At 44.5% G+C, this 21,128-nt stretch overlaps 1 protein-coding gene and 1 long non-coding RNA gene across 3 annotated transcripts in view; both read right to left on the reverse strand.

Moving 5' to 3' along the window:
• Positions 1–12,382, reverse strand: part of LOC138946204 (leukocyte elastase inhibitor A-like) — a 29,959-nt gene extending 17,577 nt beyond the window's left edge. The window contains exon 1 of one of the 2 annotated variants that reach the window (XM_070317715.1): positions 12,182–12,382. In XM_070317715.1, coding sequence (XP_070173816.1) covers positions 12,182–12,242 — 61 coding nt within the window. In that variant the 5' untranslated portion in view covers positions 12,243–12,382. Of the gene's footprint in view, positions 1–4,354; positions 4,632–12,181 lie in introns of those variants that run through there. The other variant, XM_070317714.1, reaches the window with a different exon arrangement.
• A 6,624-nt stretch (positions 12,383–19,006) lies between these two features.
• On the reverse strand, positions 19,007–20,718 carry LOC138946021 (uncharacterized). Its single transcript, XR_011449171.1, has 2 exons — positions 19,856–20,718; positions 19,007–19,565 (listed from the first exon to the last, which is right to left on the reverse strand). It is a non-coding gene; the product is annotated as an uncharacterized lncRNA (long non-coding RNA).
• Between the last annotated feature and the right edge of the window lie 410 nt (positions 20,719–21,128).

Below are 21,128 nucleotides of genomic sequence, written 5' to 3' on the forward strand. Positions count from 1 at the left end.
TCGGACCGACAAAAAAACTGGTCTGTCAACAACCCATCAAACATCTTATAATAGACATGACAGAATAAATATAGACTTCAAAGTTTAAATATAGACATGAATGAATAAATATAGACATCAATGAATAAATATAGACATCAATGAATAGATATAGACATCAATGAATAGATATAGACATCAATGAATAGATATAGACATCAATGAATAGATATAGACATCAATGAATAAATATAGACATCAATGAATAAATATAGACATCAATGAATAGATATAGACATCAATGAATAGATATAGACATCAATGAATAGATATAGACATCAATGAATAGATATAGACATCAATGAATAGATATAGACAGGAATGAATAAAGTTAGACATGAACGAAGATGTGAAAAAGATGTCAGCGTAAAATCCTCCGTTTCAAGGCGTTTTAAATCAATCAATAAAAAATTTAAAAAAAGGAACAACAACAGTGGAAGCAGCAGCATGTTGTTGTTGTTGTTTAATCAAAGAAGTTGTTCAGGTTTTATTTATGCCAAATTAACGAACAACAACAACAACAACAACAACAACAGTGACGGCGTCGACGAAATTAAAAACTGAATCAATCATAGCAGCTTTGCGTACTTCGTCCAGATCGCATACACTGGCAGGCAGGTTTACATGATAGGATTCTGCATATAGCTAACACTGAAAGGCACAGGTTTCAAACGGAACACATAGGGAAGGAAGCCCTATATCAAACTTCCTAATTTTGAGGGTCTGTAGATCCAAATGTCGGGAACAGCTGCTGGAGTACCGCCGGAATCGCTAATCCTGATGGGCGTCGGCAGTTGTTGCAGATGTTTCCTGTTGCGTCTGAATACCCCGGATGGAGAGTTGACCAGATATGTGCGGTTTACCGGATCTGTGGCAACCACTGTCCCTTTCATGTCCCAAGTGTGCTCTCCGTCCGTCTTCATCAGGACCGGGTCACCTGGTTTCAGCGGTGCAAGGGGAACAACCCCGTGTCTCCGGTCGTATTGCTGTTTGTAATTCTGTTTGTAGTCTGCATCAGTTCTGCTTCTCTGAACATGCCATCGTTGACAGCCACCGGTCGCAGGTTCTCTGGTAGTACTGGCAGCTTTGTAATTCTGTTTGTAGTCTGCATCTGCTTCTCTGAACATGCCATCGTTGACAGCCACCGGTCGCAGGTTCTCTGGTAGTACTGGCAGCTTTGTAATTCTGTTTGTAGTCTGCATCTGCTTCTCTGAACATGCCATCGTTGACAGCCACCGGTCGCAGGTTCTCTGGTAGTACTGGCAGCTTTGTAATTCTGTTTGTAGTCTGCATCTGCTTCTCTGAACATGCCATCGTTGACAGCCACCGGTCGCAGGTTCTCTGGTAGTACTGGCAGCTTTGTTTTCAACAGCCTTCCCATGAGTGCTTGTGCTGGGCTCACACCCGTACTAGAGTGTGCAGTAGCTCGCTAGTTGAGTAGAGCAACATCCAGTAATTCGTGCTGAAGAATCTTCTTTGCGATTTTCACACCGCTCTCTGCTTCCCCGTTCGCTTGTGGAAACGCTGGACTACTAGTTTGATGCTTAAAGTCAAACTCTTGTGCGAATTCTCGGAATTCTTTGCACTGGAATTGCGGTCCATTGTCTGAAATGATCATGTCCGGTATGCCGTATGTGGAAAATAGCCGACGGAACCGTTTGATGGTTGCTGCTGCGGTGGTCGAGAAAAGTTGCTGTATTTCCAACCATCGACTGTAATAGTAGATTACAATGAGATACTCTTTTTCTTCGAATGTGCAAAGGTCTGCTCCCAACTTTGATGGACGTAGAGGCTCACTCCTCTGTGACGGTCTATTTTCTCTGCATATTCCGCAAGAGTCCACAAGCTGTTTCAAGTCCAAGCTCAGTCCCGGCCACCACACAGTAGCTTGTGCGTCTTGTCTGCATTTGTGAAGTCCCTGGTGTGTTTCATGCAGTTGTTTCAACAACTCTTTCCGTTGACTCTCAGGAACGACAATTCTTTCTCGATCTGAGCGTATCGACGTTCCGCGTCTGTGAGAGTTCTGGAAGCATAAGCAATCGGAATGAGCTGATCTCCGTTCCACTGCATGAGAATGGCTCCGAGACCATAACTACTGCTATCAGCGCTCACCACTGTCTTTCTCTCTTGACTGTAAAATCCCAAGGCTTGCGCTGAAGATATTTTCTTCTTCACTGCGTCAAACGCCTGTTGCTGATTTTCTCCCCAATGCCATTCAGTGTTGCCTTTCATCAGATCTGTAAGAGGTTTCATGAGCGTTGCCAGCCCTGACACAAATTTGGACAGATAGTTCAGCATACCACACACTGTGCGTAGTTCAGTCACTGATGACGGTGCGGGCATTTCAGTGATTGCCTTCACTTTCTCTGGATCTGGACGCAGACCCGACGCGCTGATAATGTGCCCAAAGTACTTCACCTCCTTCTTCTTGAAGAAACATTTGGACTTGTTCAGTTTCAAGCCGGATTCCTTTATCCGCTCAAGAACTGCGTTCAGCCTTTTGTCGTGTTCTTTCTCAGTCTTCCCGAACACGATTGTGTCGTCCATGATCGTGCTGCAGCCTTCTAGACCTTCAAGCGTCTCTTTCATCTTTTCTTGGAACACTTCCGGTCCAAGACTGATGCCCATGGGAACACGCTCAAAACAGAATCTCCCGAGAGGCGTCATAAACGTTGTCATGGTCATGCTGTCTTTGTGTAGAGGAATTTGGAAAAATCCAGAGGAAGCGTCTAGTGTCGAAAAGACAGTGGCATCTGCCATCTTCGGCGCTATGTCATCCAAGTTGGGAATCATGCAGTTTGGTCGTTTGACAGCCATATTGAGGAATTTGAAATCCACTGTGACACGAATTTTTCCGTTGGGCTTCACGACAGGAACCATGGGGGCGCACCACTCGGTTGGTTCTTTAACCTCACGAATGATGCCTGCTGCCTTCATTCGTTCCAACTCGTCCTTCACCTTCTTCTGGATGGGAAAAGGAACTCGGCGTGCAGTTGTCACACAGTACGGAGTAGCGTTCTCTCGTAGTCTGATTTGCACTGGTTCTGTTTTCAAGAGTCCCGTAGCGCCGAACACGTTTTCGTACACTTCATCCAAACGTTTGATCAGTCCCATTTTCACAGCGGCGTTCCTACTCAGTAGGTTGCTTCCACTTCGGTTTCGAACAACGATAACTCGGAACTTGTACGACTTTTCTTTGTAGGAAATCTTTGCAAAGAACTCTCCTCTTGTCATCAACTTGCCAGCTGGAGACGTGAGATGAACGTTCGTATGGCGAAGTTGTGGCTTGACTTTCATTTTCTCAAAACTCTTCTCCTTCATGATGGTGATGTCAGCACCAGAGTCAATCTTGAACTTGATGTCTTTTCCTTTGATCTTCAAATCAACCATCCAAGCTTCTGTGTCATCTTCAATTTCAGCTGAATCTAGCGAGAATTCTTCTTTCTCTGACTCGGTCAAAACTGTTTCTTGCACAGACCACAGGCGGAAGGTATCGTTCACTGGACGACTAGAAAGACTAGTCTTTCTATGGAAGTAGTGGTCCAGTGAACGATACCTTCCGCCTGTGCACAGACCTGCACTCATTCGCATAGTGTCCTTTTTTCATGCATTTTCTGCAAATTCGCCCTCTTGCTGGACATTCCGATTCTTGCCCGTGTTGTCTACCACACCTGTCGCATTCAGAAAAGTTCCGCTTGTCTCTTTCCTGACGAAATCTGCCTCGCCCACGGCTGCTTGATGACGCGTTCTTTTGATCAGAGTGGTGACTTCGCTCGTCCCGATTTTCTGCGTATGACGTATAACGCGTGGTTGACGTCATGTCCTCGTCTCGGTTCTGTCTGTGAGGCCTAGATCTAAATTCATCTCTCGCTTCATCAGACGATGCATTGAAGCCTTGCTGCTTCATCTGTTGTTTGATCTGCTCATGCTGTCTTGCAACCTCTATGGCTTTGCTAAGAGTGAGATCATGTGTTAACTGAAGTTTTTCTTTCAGTCTAACGTCTTTGAGTCCGACCACAAAACGATCCCGAAGTTGGTGATCTATGTGTGTGTACTGGCAATGTGCTACCATCTATGTCTGTGTACTGGCAATGTGCTACCATCTATGTCTGTGTACTGGCAATGTGCTACCATCTGTGTCTGTGTACTGGCAATGTGCTACCATCTATGTGTGTGTACTGGCAATGTGCTACCACAGATCTCAAAGAACAATAACATTCTTCAACAGTTTCTGTTTCTTTCTGCTTTCTTTCTTAGAATTGCGCGCGTTCATGAATTATGTTTCTCTTTACAATGAAGTAGGCATCAAACTTACTGATCAACGTCTCGAAGTCTGTGTCCACTTCTTGTTCTTCCCTGGCATCCGTTCCTTCCCCAACAGTGTGAACTCGAAATTCCAGGTTCGGCAGAATCTTCTCGGATTCTCGACCCATCACGTACAACAAAGTGTCCCGTTGAGTTTCACCACTTTTTTGATTTAGTTCTGATGCACTTCTGAAGCGTTTGAACTCTTGAATCCACTGGGGCCATTCCTCAGGTTTGAAAGAGAACTTCTCCGGCGGTTGTAATGTCGACATTCTTCTTCTTTTGGCACTTTTCGTTTACTTCTGGTTTACTTCTGACACCATGTTTGAGTTACGTTCACTCACAATGAATCCAAAGGCGTTGTTAACTGGAACGTATGTTTATTTTAACTCTTGTAAGCTTTTAACAACATGAACTAACTCCAGAACTGAACAAGAAGATGGCGACTGCCCACAGTGGTGCGCGATCACGTGACCCTTACTTTCGCGCCATATGACGACCACAGGACGTCATCACAAAATGACGTAATATCATAACACCCTCCCTTACTTGTAGGCATGAATACACAGAGCAATATGTGCAAACAGACTGTCATTGTACGTTCAATTAAACATCGCCCTTCATTTACCTCAAACAAGGGCGTGACGTCATATGGAGTGTAGTTGACTAGAGAGAGAGAGAGAGAGAGAGAGAGAAAGAGAGAGAGAAAGAGAGAGCGGAGAGAGAGAGAAAGAGAGAGAGAGAGAATGAGAGAGAGAGTGTATGTGTGTGTGTGTGTGTGTGTGTGTGTGTGTGTGTGTGTGTGTGTGTGTGTGTGTATACGTACTTTTTACTCTCAGTGTATGTCTCCAAGGGCGGATCTGGGGGGGGGGTTACACGGGTTACGTAACCCCCCCCACCCCCCTACCCCCCCAAAAAAAGAGGTAATTTATTGGCTCAGGATGCACCAGATAGCTCTATTTTGCTTCTTTGGATAAAAAAAATTTCCGGGGGGGCATGCCCCCGGACCCCCCTAGAGGCTTAGGCGCCTTCGGCGCCGTCAACTTGTATCTTCGCAGTCATTTTGTAACCCCCCCCTCCAAAGTGAATTGATCCGCCCTTGTGTCTCTGAGTATCTTTGCGTGCGTACGTGCTAACCTGCGTACGTGCGTGCTTGCGCGCGTGCGTGTGTGCGTAAGTGTGTGTGTGTGTGTGTGTCTATTTTACACCGACAAAAGAAAAGAGAAATAATTATAAACAATGTGCGCGGGTTTTTTCTGTAGTGTGAACATCCACAACATATCACTAGAACAACAATGGCAACGTTCCTGTTACCATGTTTTACAGACGGAATACGTGAAAAATCAGAATTTAGTCTCGGTACACAGACAAGACGGCAATTTCTAATGATTAGAGAGGACGCATGCGCAACCAATCACTTTTGGTTTCGCGCGTTACCAGGAAGCTTTCAGAATGTTTCTGTGCTCATAGAAATGGATTATTCATTTGGATTACAATGTGTTGGGTGAACTTTTTTCTTTGTGATGTGTGCCTCAGAGTGTTTTGTTTCGTGAGGACGATGTCATTAGCTCGGATGAGTCAAGGTGAGAACTGATTTTTCATGATTAAATTTCACGCCGGACGCTCGCCGGTTTCTAATTTTTGAAGATGGCGGATTCCGCAGCAAATAAGGATGCGGAGTCTGCTAGTACAAGTGGTGGACAAAACATTAACAATGAAATGGTGGAAACTGTGCGTGATTTGATGGGGTCGATCATGAGTCCGTTTTTGGATAAACTGAAATCTCTGGAATCGAAATATGACGATCTCTTTTGTAACAATGGTGATGATGAAAATCAATCTGAAAACAGTGATCTTGGCGATCAGTCTTTCTCCGTTTCATGCGGTGCTACCGGTGTTTCTATCGGAGATTGTTCCAGCGGTGCTACCGTGGAAAACGTGAAGAAAAATGAAGCAATTGTTGACCCCGGCAGAGGTTCTGTGGCAGAGGTTTCAACAGAATCAGAATTTGACTTTTGTGTCAAAGCATCAGCTCAGTCAGCGGATCAGCTTGATGATATTTTTGCTGCGATGGAGGCAGACTTGGAAGTTGAAGAGAAAATAGGCGGTGTAGTGGATGAGAAGCTCGCAAACATCACTATAAGCAGATTCACTGTCAAATTACCAGACCAAAAGCTCAAGGACAAGATGGAAAGTATCCTTATTCCGGCAAACTGTGTGGAAATAAAGGCTCCTATCCTTAATGAGGAGGTGATAGGGAAAGCAAACCTCGACAGAGGTGCAAGACAAAATGACACGCGACTGCTCAATGTACAGAAGCTGATTTCTAAATCAACCGCAGCACTTGTTACGGCAACAAGCAAACTTCACACCTTCACAAAAGAGGGGTGCACTGACAACAGCAATCGTAGTACCGTGACAGTAGAGAGTACGAAGTTCAGGGCAGAACTGAATGGGATGTTGTCCGCGTGTGGTGATGTTATCTGTCTGTTGGGAACAGCGCAGCAAGAGCTCAGCATCCGCCGTAAATACCAATTAGCTCGCGTTCTGCCAAAGGACATGGCAGCTATGTGCACAAACGAAAACCTCCCGAGTCGTGACATGCTTTTTGGCGGGGATATCGAGAAAGCGATCAAAGGTGCTAATGAGAATTACAAGATGAAAACTCCGCACACTTCAAGCTACAACAATCGTTTCCAACCATACCAGCGCAAGGGGCAAGGTGGTAGGCCTTTTTTAGGTCAAGGGAACACATACGGAAATCAACGAGGGCAGTCTTTCAGTCCCAGAGCTCGGGGGAGAGGTCAGAATCGGGGGAGAGGTCAGAATCGGGGGAGAGGTCAGAATCGGGGATTCGGAAAATTCAGAGGAAAACAGTAGACACAGAAGTTTCAAAAACTCCCGATGTGCGCAAAGACAAAGAGGTGAGGGAGTTTTATGATGAAGTTGAAAACATTAAAAATAGATTACAGGAACAAGCAGATCATTTTCAAGCAGGTCAAATTCGTTACTGCCTTCCCTCTTGGAAGGAAGTCTCAATAGATAAAGACATTTTGGAAATGGTACAAGGGATAAATATTGATTTCACAGAGACCCCTGTACAGAGAAAAAATCCTCAAAACTACAATTTTTCCAAAGAACAGACAACAGCAATTGATTCAGAAATTGTCGAACTTCTACAAAAAGGGGTGATAAGAAAAACAGATCACTCGGAGGATGATTTTCTGTCTCCAATTTTTGTGAGACCAAAAAAGAATAATACATGGAGATTAATTTTAAATCTGAGAGATTTGAATGAAAACATGATTTATCAGCATTTCAAAATGGAAACACTGAAGACAGCTTTGGAGCTAGTCACCAGAAATTGCTTCTTCTGTTCTTTGGATCTCAAAGATACTTATTTTTCAGTGCCGGTAAATAAAGCATCTCAGAAATATTTGAAGTTTCTCTGGAAAGGAGAAGTATTTGTTTTCACTGCATGTCCAAACGGACTAGCACCCTGCCCACGTTTGTTCACAAAGTTACTGAAACCAGTCATGGCCCAGTTACATAGACTAGGATTTCTTTCAACAATCTTCATTGATGATGCATTGCTTTTTGGAGATTCTGAAAAAGAATGTGTGCAAAATGTAAAAGAGTCATTGTCTCTTCTGGAAAAATTAGGATTTGTTGTGCATCCGGTGAAATCTGTTTTGATACCTTCCCATAAAATAAGATATCTTGGGGTTGAAATTGATTCAGAGGACATGACAGTCACTTTAACAACAGAGAGGAAGGAAAGGATACATAAACTAGCCACTGAGCTGTTACATCAGGGGTATGCCACAGTAAGAACACTCGCAAAGTTCATTGGGCAAGTAGTGTCTGCTTTTCAGGCGGTGAAATTTGGTCCTCTCTGGTACAGATGCATGGAACACGATAAAATTGCTGCTTTGAAGCAAAACAATAATGATTATGACTCCTCTGTGGAGTTCTCTGCCGAAGCCAAAACCGAAATGTTATGGTGGAGGGAGAATATCATGTCATCTGTTAATGATGTGGACACTGATCATGGTGACCCAGATTTCATAATGTTCACTGATGCATCAAAGAAAGGCTGGGGTTGTTCGTGTAGTCAAGGTAGAACAGGTGGACTATGGAATCAACAAGAAGCACAGCAGCACATCAATATTCTGGAATTGAAAGCTGCACTGCTGTCTTTGCAAACCTTTGCTAGGGACAAAACTAACATTCATCTCAGGCTTATGATGGATAATGTTACAGCCATTGCATGTGTTGACAAAACTAACATTCATCTCAGGCTTATGATGGATAATGTTACAGCCATTGCATGTGTTGACAAAATGGGGTCCATTTCGGTAACATGCAATGCAGTTGCTAAGGAAATCTGGTCATTTTGCATTATGCGAGGCATTTGGGTTTCATCGGCATACATACCAGGGATAGACAATGTAGAAGCAGATGAAGAATCTAGAGTACACAATCTAGATACAGAATGGGCCGTGAAGACTGACATTTTAACAAGTGCTCTGTATATTCTGTGTGCTAAACCAGAAATAGATTTGTTTGCATCAAGGATAAACTGTAAATTCCCTCAATATGTATCATTTAGACCAGACCCAGAAGCTGTAGCGGTGAATGCTTTCACTCTATCATGGTCTAATAAACGTTTTTATGCTTTTCCACCCTTTTGTGTTATTGCCAGCATGCTGCACAAAATCAACAAAGAAAAAGCTACGGGAGTTGTAGTAGTTTCAGACTGGCCCAGTCAACCGTGGTATCCAAAACTGGCAAAGATGTTGATAAACAATCCGGTGCTTGTGTCAGCAGGGGAAAATCTGCTATTCATGCCCTCAAATCTTCAGGAAAAACACAGACTGAGAAAGTCCTTAAGGTTGATCATTTGCGAAGTCTCAGGATCAGATATCGAATGTCAGGACTTTCGGCACAAGCTTCAAATATCATCTTTTCGTCATGGAGAGAGGGAACTAGGAAAGTTTACGCGTCCTATATCGCAAAATGGAAAAGCTATGCGTGCAGGAGAGGTAGGCCTATACATACCGTTTCGCCGACTGTGAATGATACGATCAACTTTCTAGCAACACTGTTCAGGGCAGGACTTGGCTATAGTGCCATTTGTGCGGCCAGATCGGCTCTATCTTGTTACTTAGTCATAGCAGGATGTCCTCAATTTGGTGAACACTGTTTAGTGAAACGGTTTGTGAAAGGTGTGTTTGAACTTCGACCCGCTTTTCCTATAGCTGGAACTGATATTCAGTTGGCTTCTCAAGTACGAAACCTCGGTGTCATCTTCGACGAAACTCTCTGCTTCAAACAACAAGTCTCCACTGTCTGTAGAAATGCCTACTATGAACTGAGAAAAATTAGCTCCATCCGCCACTGCCTTTCTTCCGATGCTACAAAAACCCTCATTTGCTCTCTCGTTCTTTCAAGGCTAGATTACGGAAATGCCCTTCTTTCTGGTTCATTTGACTATCTCATTGAAAAACTGCAGAAAGTACAGAACAACTCCGCTAGATTAATCACAAAGACCCCTAAAAGACACCACATCACACCTGTTTTGAGATCCCTTCACTGGCTGCCTGTAAGAAGTCGTATTCAATACAAAATTGCATGCATTTGTTTCTCTTTCTTTCATGGTACAGGACCTGCTTATCTCTCTGAGATGTTATCAAAATATTCAAACCTCTCCTCTCTTCGCTCTGCAACAGATACCAATGTACTTAGTAAACCAAAAAGAAACAGAAAATCAACTAACTATGGATTTGAGAGATCCTTCAAGTACCAGGGACCTCTTGTCTGGGAGAAAATCCCCCGGAGCATTAGGGATTCCCAGTCACCATCTGCCTTTAGAACAGCCCTCAAAACACACATGTTTAAGTTAGACCTCTGAAGGAGATCCCATGATCGGTGAGTCATCGGCGCTGCCACGTGTATTATCTACTAAAGTGTGGCGTTCATGAGGATGTGTATGTGCCTGTGTGTGTTGTACTAGAATAACGTATGCGTACATGGAATGACATTGCGGGTTACCTGAACATTGACAATGACGAAAGAAAGATTGTGTGTGTGTGTGTGCGCGCGCGCGTGTGTGTGTGTGTGCGTGTGTGTGTGCGTGCGTGTGTGTGTGTGTGTGTGTGACCATGTTTGAATTTATTCGGATTTAGTTCTCTTTCCTTGTTTGTATTATGATTGTGTAAGTGTAAAGCGCTCTGGGCTCGTCACCACGAGGTTTACGCGCTATATAAGTAATCGTTATTATTATTATTATTAAATATGCGTCCACATGGAATGTGGATGTTGTGCTGGAGCATTTGGAATTGTACTATCCACATGAACAAATAACACTGAAGGAATTGTCATACAAACTTGTAATGCTTTTGGCATTGTTATCTGCGCAAAGATGCCAAACTCTTCACAGTCTGTCAGTGAATTCAATGCATCTTTCCAACTCAAAATGTGTGTTTTATTTGAATGTATTGCTAAAACATTCCCGCAAAGGAAAACATTTAGCACCGCTGGAATTTTTAGCCTTTCCACAGAACAAGGCTTTGTGTATTGTGTCTGTGCTCAAAGAATATTTTCGAAGAACTAAGGAGTTTCGGGGATGCGAAAACAAACTGCTTTTGAGCTATCAAAAACCCTACAAACCCATCAGCAAGGACACCTTGGCTCGGTGGATGAGAGACGTTCTCACACGAGCTAATGTGGACACCCAAGTATTTGGTGCACACAGCACACGGGCAGCAAGTACGTCAGCTGCAGCATCACGGGGGGTCCCCATGGATGTTATCCTCAAAGCTGCAGGTTGGAGCAGCGAGTCAACGTTTTCACGCTTCTACCACAAAGCAGCGACCGTAAATTTGGGGCAGTCTCTGTTGGACTCCTATTTCTGCAAGGCTTAGGGTGAGTTTCTATGTAATATCAAATTGTATTGGGGGTTGAGCAATATGTCACAAAGGCAATCTCTAAAAAATCATTAGAAATTGCCGTCTAGTCTGTGTGGGCTGGACCTGATTTAGTAGAGGTACACAGACTGTGACGGCTGTTCTAATCCCACCCTTAAGTGAGACTGTAATTCCCTCCGCATTTGGGATAAAATTAGGGCACTAAATTATTTCAAAACATGTGTTTGACTTTGTAACATATTGTTATCTGAAAGGTGATTGGTTGCGCATGCGTCCTCTCTAATCATTAGAACAGCCGTCGCAGTCTGTGTACCTCTACTAAATCAGGTCCAGCCTTCACCTTACCAGGTAAGCCTCGTCTGTCCTTTCAAATTAAGACAAACTTACAAACAGGCCATAATGATTAGTTCTGGAACTGACAAATTTATTCAGTTTCTTTCTCTTCTATTTTTATCATATTTCAACAACGATTTGTATCCAAACTTTTCAACCAGATCGTTCATAAGTAACTTTTATTTATTTGTTTGTAAAAAAAAAAAATGATTGCAAGGTGATCCAAGGTCGCTCAAACATTACTGTCTGCATGTTCCTTTGTAAAATATAAACTTGGCCAGAAACACACACACACACACACTCACACACACTCGAGTCACACACACACACACACACACACACTCACACTCACACACACACACTGACACACACACACACACACACACACACACACACACACTCACACTCACACACATACACTGACACGCTCACACACACACGGCACACACACACACACACACACACAACGACAACGTAAACACTGAACAGAACTCTAAAACAAATTTCAGAGAAAAAAACAGAAATATCATTGAATTGCAACAAAAATCATTCAATGTTCAAAACAAAATCCTTACCAGCCACCAAAACGAGGGCGACAACGCAGACGACAGTGAATGAACCACAAGAAGACGCCATTTTGATCCCGTATATTTCCTGCGTTTCCTAGTTCACACTGCGCGAGATAAACTTGCCACTTAGCGATATCGGATGTATGACCCGGTGGACTGTTACACAGCCGCTCGATCATGCCTTGGTCACAATGACAGAACTGTGACTAGAAGAATGTATTCGTTGTTGGAGCAAGGGAGAGTGCGAGGTGGTGGTTAGGGTGTGTGTGTGTAGGAGCGGGGGGGGGGGGGGGGGGAGAGAGGGTGTACAGTTAGTGGTTTATTCCCAAAAGTCAGTCCAAAATCCTCCAGTGCGACAGCCAGTGGCGCGACTCCCACTCGCGCGTAATCCCACGGGTACGACATTCCACGGTAGCGACATCCAACAGTGACGACTCTCACTAGCACGACAACCACTATAGTGTCACACACACATGCAGTCACACACACACATACACACACACATATACACACACACACCACACACACATACACATACACACACACACACGCACACACACGCCGTGGATCGTGGCGAGAGGGGTTCACTAGTCCGAGGGTTCACTAGTCCGAGGGTTCACTAGTCCGAGGGTTTACTATAGACGCCTGATTTTCCAGTTATTATACCGCCCCTTAAAAAGGCGGTATATAGGTTTCACTGCGTCTGTCTGTGTGTGTGTGTGTGTGTGTGTGTGTGTGTGTGTGTGTGTGTGTGTCTGTCCGCAAATAGATATCCGATGTTTGAGAACCGATTTCAATGAAATTATGTGTGAGGCTGTAGTACAACCCAGGCTCGATCCTCTCCATAATTTAGGTCGGTGGGATAACTAACTGACCCTCACGGGCAAAAGGAAACCCGAGGTGCTATATAGTATGACTAAAAACTGTAGGCAGTTCGATCACGTAATTGTCCAGTCGGGGCGGTATCCTGATAAATTTAATATCCTTTCTTCAGTCAAAATATAAATAACTAAGTTTCTTGGGGGAAATAGTCTGAGATTTCTTCAGTCAAAATATGAAACACCGCATTATCTTTTTGAATGAAAACAACTCAGTGTTTTTTATGAGAATATTCTTCGATTTGGTTCCCCCAGCAGTGAAAAACACACGCACGCACGCACATCCACGCACACATACACACACAAAATAAAAACAAATCAAATTGAATATCCTTTGTTCAAGCGTCTATAGTGAACCCTCGGACTAGTGAACCCTCGGACTAGTGAACCCTCGGACTAGTGAACCCTCGGACTAGTGGGACGTTCCCGATCGTGGCACGCCTAGTTTTTTCCACCGCAGGAACAACACCCAATATTCGTTCCCCCGCACGCGGAAGCAAAATTGTTATCTCGCAACCTGAGGAATTGCCCTGTGAAGGTACGTTGTCACGATCGGGTGACAGAGACCAAGAAAGTGTCACTCAGTGGAGTGCCTGTTCTTGGTCGATTATGATAGAAAGCGCCTGTACGTGATATTGGGCTACAGCAGAGTTTGCTGACAGTGCTCAACTAGCACGGATGTTTCGTAGCGCACGAGTTTCACAGTGGGGGTTTCTGCTGTCATAGGGCTGACGGTTTTTCGCTGACAGCGCGCACGGGATTTTCACGGATTGAGTTTCTCGTGTCTTTTTTCTGCTTGGGAGGCAGAATTGTGTATAGCTGGACTGGTTTTGTGACAAGGTCAGTCACGTGTTATTGGCTAGGTTGTCTGAGAGAGACACAAGGACGGGGCACTTGACACCCAGCGGCAGAAGGGGAAGGATCTAATACACAGTTTCTAGAGTATGATGGTTTTTCACCGAATATTGTATTCGGCACTCTAGGGGAGCTTCCACCGGTTATTTCCTTCACACTGCCACATATTTTGCTGAGGACAAGTCGTCAACATTCCTTCGTCGGCGATGGCTTTCGCATAAGGATTCGACAAGGGGTTCTGGAGGTTTTTGGTCACTGTTGACGAACAGAGGCTGTTCCAGGGAGGAAGCGGACTTTGCTTCCATTGAGAGTACAATCATAGGCTTTTGAGGTAATAAATCATTATTTAACGCTGTTGATGAGTCTGTGTTGTGGAATGAAATACTCTCTGTTGTTCTTTCCAGGTTAGCGCATAATTTACTCTCTGTGACGCTAAAATACTAATCTGTATATGGTTTTTGCAGATAGGGAGAGAAGGACGGAAAATGGCTGTTTTGTTGTTGTAAAAAGTCCGTTTTGTGCAGGCCCACGTGCTCGATGAGGTATTTAAAGATGACATGTTTTAAGGTGGTGGGTGAGGGGTAGCTGACATGTTTAGTGCACCGATGCTTTCTGTTTGCAGCCTCCGTTCGTTTCGCTTCGCTTCGTTACGTGTTCCTGTAACGTCTGCACGGCTGACTTTGGCGGGACCTGTTGAAGCTACGCTAACCAGGAGACCGGCTAACCAGCGGACCGGCTAACCAGCGAACCGGCTAACCAGCGGACACGCTAACCAGCGAACCGGCTAACCAGCATACCGGCTAAGCAGCAGCAGCAGAGATAAAGCTAAGTGCACCATGTCGTACGCACCCCGTTGACCACCGTTGTCTTTTCGTATCTGTGATTTCATTGGAGTAGTGACAACGTGGGGTGTGACCCCTGCACGAACTAGAGCTTTTCGAACAGAACATTCGCATTTAACTATATTTACACGGGTTCAGCGTGTTACTATAATTTTCTATATACTACTGGCATTTTGTCAGTGAACACTGGTTTTTTACGTGTTGAGAACGTAAAAGGAACATATTTTGAGTGAAGGCTCGAGGGAGGTGGAGAGTTTATACATAAACAGGCGTCTGAAACTTATACTTTTGTTGACTCTATTTAATTGTATGACTGCGAGAGTGGATCGTGGTGTGGTTAGTTAATTAGTAGTAATTAACCGGTTCATAATCACCTTAAGTGATATATTGAAACGTGACATACGTTGTGGCAAATCACATTATTAAGTATAGATATTCTGAAGCAGAATTGCCTAGGCTATATGTCTTGTTGTGTACTCGTGAACAGTGGCGTTCGATTTTCTGCCGAAGTCCGTGAAAATTATACAGAGAGGTCTCAATTTCGTACAAATTAACCTAGAACTACCATTTAAAGCACTATTTTAACCTTTGCCGTGCTTCCTGGGTTCACCTGTACCCAGAGACACACTAAAATCATTGTAACTCTGGAACCATTAAAGGTATCGTTTTGAAATTTTAAGTATCTCTCACACACCTAATTTGCTCTCTGTCTGCAAATTTTTAGTGTGTACATGACAAAACATTAAAATTAATTGATTATGATAATTTACATAAACACTACCGATGGCGCGGGTTCACACAAACCCATACTTTTAAAGAGTAGTAGTGATTGTAACTATCCCTCTGCCGACGGCGCGGGTTCTGCTACACCCATAATTACCAAAGCGGCGGAACAGTGTCTGTCTGCCTGTTTGTCTCCAAGAGACTGTCTGTCTCTCTGTCTGTCTGTCCGTATCTCTCTGTATGTCTGTTGTCAGTTGCTCTGTCTGTCTGTCTGTCTATCTGTCTATCCGTCTATCTGTCTGTCTATCTGACTGTCTCTGTCTCTCTCTCTCTCTATGTCTCTCTCTCTCTGTCTCTCTCTGTCTGTGTCTCTCTGTCTGTGTCTCTCTCTCTTAGTCTCTCTCTGTGTCTCTCTTTCTTAGTCTCTCGCTCTCTCTCTTTCTTAGTCTCTCTCTCTCTTTCTTAGTCTCTCTCTCTCTCTCTTTCTTAGTCTCTCTCTCTTTCTTAGTCTCTCTCTCTCTTTCTTAGTTTCTCTCTCTCTCTTTCTTAGTCTCTATTTCTCTCTCTTTCTTAGTCTCTCTCTCTCTCTCTTTCTTAGTCTCTCTCTCTCTCTTTCTTAGTCTCTCTCTCTCTCTTTCTTAGTCTCTCTCTCTCTCTTTCTTAGTCTCTCTCTCTCTCTCTCTCTTTCTTAGTCTCGCTCCCTCTCTCTTTCTTAGTCTCTCTCTCTCTCTTTCTTAGTCTCTCTCTCTCTCTCTTTCTTAGTCTCTCTCTCTCTTTCTTAGTCTCTCTCTCTCTCTTTCTTAGCCTCTCTCTCTTTCTTAGTCTCTCTCTCTCTCTTTCTTAGTCTCTCTCTCTCTTTCTTAGTCTCTCTCTCTCTCTTTCTTAGTCTCTCTCTCTCTCTTTCTTAGTCTCTCTCTCTCTCTTTCTTAGTCTCTCTCTCTCTCTCTTTCTTAGTCTCTCTCTCTCTTTCTTAGTCTCTCTCTCTCTCTTTCTTAGTCTCTCTCTCTCTCTCTCTTTCTTAGTCTCTCTCTCTCTTTCTTAGTCTCACTCTCTCTCTCTTTCTTAGTCTCTCTCTCTCTTTCTTAGTCTCTCTCTCTCTTTCTTAGTCTCTCTCTCTCTCTCTTTCTTAGTCTCTCTCTCTTTCTTAGTCTCTCTCTCTCTCTTTCTTAGTCTCTCTCTCTCTCTTTCTTAGTCTCTCTCTCTCTCTTTCTTAGTCTCTCTCTCTCTCTCTCTTTCTTAGTCTCTCTCTCTCTTTCTTAGTCTCTCTCTCTCTCTCTTTCTTAGTCTCTCTCTCTCTTTCTTAGTCTCTCTCTCTCTCTCTTTCTTAGTCTCTCTCTCTCTCTTTCTTAGTCTCTCTCTCTTTCTTAGTCTCTCTCTCTCTCTCTTTCTTAGTCTCTCTCTCTTTATTAGTCTCTCTCTCTCTGTCTTAGTCTCTCTCTCTCTTTCTTAGTCTCTCTCTCTCTCTTTCTTAGTCTCTCTCTCTCTCTTTCTTAGTCTCTCTCTCTTTCTTAGTCTCTCTCTCTCCCTCTCTCTTTCTTAGTCTCTCTCTCTTTCTTAGTCTCTCTTTCTCTCTCTTAGTCTCTCTCTCTCTTTCTTAGTCTCTCTCTCTTTCTTAGTCTCTCTCTCTCTCTCTTTCTTAGTCTCCCTCTCTCTCTTTCTTAGTCTCTCTCTCTTTTTCTTAGTCTCTCTCTCTCTTTCTTAGTCTCTCTCTCTCTCTCTTAGTCTCTCTCTCTCTCTTTCTTAGTCTCTCTCTCTCTCTCTTTCTTATTCTCTCTCTCTCTCTAGCTCTTTCTTAGTCTCTCTCTTTCTTAGTCTCTCTCTCTCTCTTTCTTAGTCTCTCTCTCTCTTTTAGTCTCTCTCTCTTTCTTAGTCTCTCTCTCTTTCTTAGTCTCTCTCTCTTTCTTAGTCTCTCTCTCTCTCTTTCTTAGTCTCTCTCTCTCTCTCTCTTTCTTAGTCTCTCAGTCTCTCTCAGTCTCTCTCAGTCTCTCCCTCCCCCTCTCCCTCCCCCTCTCCCTCCCCCTCTCTGCAAGAAGTCGGTGAAGGGAGAAACTCGATGCACCCACTGAAGTAGCGCTGTGAGTTTCCCTGAACCCACCCCGTCGTTAGAGAAATAAACGGTAAAAACCCTCTTTCAAATGTATGGGTTCAGACAAACCCGCATCGTCGTTAGAGAAATAAACGGTAAAAACCCTCTTTCAAATGTATGGGTTCAGACAAACCCGCATCGTCGGGCGTGTGTAGTCAAAAGCGGCATCCGGCAAAGGTTAATACTCACAGTTTAATCTTCGATACCTTGCAGCCTTGTATGCGCGTTTTTGGGCACCAGCATCGTGGGTAAGCTGCTCTAATCTAGCGTTATTTTGTGGTACTCGATTCTCAGTGGGTAAGGTCACCCGCAGACACTAGATATTAAGGTCCCCCGCAATTTTGCCGGAGTGCCTACTACGCCCCCCCCCCCCCCCCCCCCGCATATGCGCGCTGACAAAGCACATCATGCACAGCAAAACTGACCCGTTTGAAGCGTTTTTATTTGACAGATGGAGACCAGCGACCACACGCTATCTGCCGGGGAGGTGTCAGGGGAAGTAATCGACAGCTACCTAGACATCAGTAATGCGGATCAGCATACAAACACAAGCGAACATTGGACAATCACAAACGTGAGAAACATGGCAACGAATCTCGTTTTGATGCATAGTTTGTGACAAGAGGTTTGGTCGACAGGTAGATTACCAGTCTCATATGAACAAGCATGCAGGCACCAAACCTTTCGGCAGTGTGATGACGGTTTGCAAAAAATCCTACGCACACAAACGCAGTCTGGACAAGCATATATGTCTGAGTGAAAAGCCGGGGTGTTCTTGCCCCTGTGTGTGGGCCGGGGTGTTCTTGCCCCTGTGTGTGGGCCGGGGTGTTCCTGCCCCTGTGTGTGGGCCGGGGTGTTCTTGCCCCTGTGTGTGGGCCGGGGTGTTCTTGCCCCTGTGTGTGGGCCGGGGTGTTCTTGGCCCTGTGTGTGGGCCGGGGTGTTCTTGCCCCTGTGTGTGGGCCGGGGTGTTCTTGCCCCTGTGTGTGGGCCGGGGTGTTCTTGCCCCTGTGTGTGGGCCGGGGTGTTCTTGCCCCTGTGTGTGGGCCGGGGTGTTCTTGCCCCTGTGTGTGGGCCGGGGTGTTCTTGCCCCTGTGTGTGGGCCGGGGTGTTCTTGGCCCTGTGTGTGGGCCGGGGTGTTCTTGGCCCTGTGTGTGGGCCGGGGTGTTCTTGCCCCTGTGTGTGGGCTGGTTTTCTTTCACTTTATTTACGATTCTCTTTGTTTCTGTGTGTCGTAATATATAGTCCGTAAACCGCCGTTTGTGCTGTTAAATCGTTTGTCAAGTAGTCACCTTTAACCAGTTCTTGTCGCTTTACCTGCTGATTCCCCTACTGTCACGTTTCACTATATCACATAAGGTGATTATGAAACGGTTAGTTACTTCTAACTAACTAACCACACCACGATCCACTCTCGCAATCATACAATTAAATAGAATCAACAAAAGTATAAGTTTCAGACGCCTGTTTATGTAATAACCCGCCACCTCCCTCGAGACTTCACTCAAAATATGTTCTTTTACGTTCAAAACGTAAAACCAATGGTCACTGACAAAATGCCAGTTAGAATATAGAAAATTATAGTAACACGCTGATCCCGTGTAAAGTTAGGAAATATGACTGATCTGCCTAAAGTGCTGGTTAATGCAGGTGTCACACACCCCACGTTGTCTCCACTCGAATATAATCACAAATATAAAAGATGACAACGGTGGTAAACAGGGTGCAAAGACATGGTGCACTTAGCTTTGTTTTGCCACTGAGTGGACGGCCTGTAATTAGTTCATAGTCTCCACAACTGCTCCGTAGAATGTAGTGCCGGCTGGCGTTGTTACGAAGCAGGGAAAAGTGGAGACATCAGGCGCCTCACCCAGTCGCTGGTTAGCTGGTTAGCCGGTTAGCTGGTTAAATCACTCCACGGACGATCTTGTTGTAACAGTGTCCCGCAGACAACAGCGTCCCGCAGACAACAGCGTCCCGCAGACAGGCAGCAACAGAAGATAGAAAGGCTGCAACAAAAAGCCTCGGTGCACTAGACATGTCATGCTACCCCTCACACCCCACCTTTAAACATGTCACCCTGACATATTTCATCGAGCACGTGGGCCTGCACAAACGGACTTTTACAACAACAAATCAGCCATTTTCCGTCCTTCTCTCCATATCTGCAAAAACCATATACAGATTAGTATTTTAGCGTCACAAAGAGCAAATTATGCGCTAACCTGGAAAGAACAACAGAGAGTATTTCATTCCACAAACACAGACTCGTCAACAGCGTTAAATAATGATTTATTACCTCAAAAAGCCTATGAATGTAGCACTCTCATGGAAGCAAAAACCGCTTCCTCCTTTGAATGGCCTCTGTTCGTCAACAGCGACACACCATTCAACCTCTTGCCGAATACTTTATGCGGTGAAGAACCATCCCCGCACGGCGAAGAGAAATTGACGACCCGTCCGTCAGACCGCATGTAAAAAGAGAGAAGGTGGTCTCAACTGAAGTTTCCTGGAGCCCCTCCTGTACATGCAGAACGGCGCGTTGAAATCAAAGCGATGAAATCCATCAAAGCTCGCAGGAAATATAAGACACGACCGTCCTCCCCAGCGCTGAGTGTTCGAGTGTCTAGATACTTGTCCTCACACAGACAACCTTGACGAAAACACGTGACTAACCTTGTCACATATCAAGTTCAGCTATAGCTGAGTTCTGCTTCGACAGCAGAAATCATCCCCGTGAAATCCGTGCTCGGCTATGCATGGTTAGCAAAAATCTGCCGTAGCCCAGACTCACGCACAGGCGCTTTCTGTCGCAATTGACCAAGAGAAGGCACCCCACCGAGTGACACTTTCTTGATCCATGTCACTAGATCGTGACACATACTTCCCTTAACTTCCTCAATTAAGCCTTGTTGTTCTCTCAGTGCACAGAGAGATAGACTGTAAGAGCTTTGTCCTTCCCTTTAGTGACTTTTAACTTGTGAGCCCTTATAGTTTCCACCCTTGTTTGTTCTTATTAATCGTTTGGCATATATTTAATCTGTTTCCCTTTCTGCCTTTGTCAGTGCGTTTGTTGTTTCGTGTTTTTGATTTGAATTCTTCTCTTTCAAGACTATTAGGAAACGTTTGGCCTTTGCTAAGTAAGTCTTCAGCTTGCTTCCTTTGTCCCAGCGAAGCTGGAGGTATCCCGTGAACGCTATACTGTAATCGATTTGAGAAATGTGCACACCGAATAATACATGATAAAGAAGGATTCGTTGTGCCCGGCTACGTGCTACAGTTGGAGATGGAAGTTCACCAAAAATGGGGACCATACTAACAAAAATACGGTGGGTAAAATAGGCGCCCCCATTTTTTCAGCAAACGCCACCCCAGGCCGCTTTGGACGGGTAGAAATTCCGTAGTTTCCAAGTCTATGGATAAAGCTCGCGTAAGAAGAATACGTCACGGTCGAAAGTCTTTGACGTCAATTAATGCATCATGACGTCATGCCTCCCTGTAGTCTTTCTCTCTCGCGCAGTGTGTGTATTTGTGTTCATTTTGTGCACATGTGTTAGTGTTACTGTGTGTGT

Source organism: Littorina saxatilis, linkage group LG13 (assembly GCF_037325665.1).
Source record: "Littorina saxatilis isolate snail1 linkage group LG13, US_GU_Lsax_2.0, whole genome shotgun sequence".
NCBI lineage: Eukaryota > Metazoa > Mollusca > Gastropoda > Littorinimorpha > Littorinidae > Littorina > Littorina saxatilis.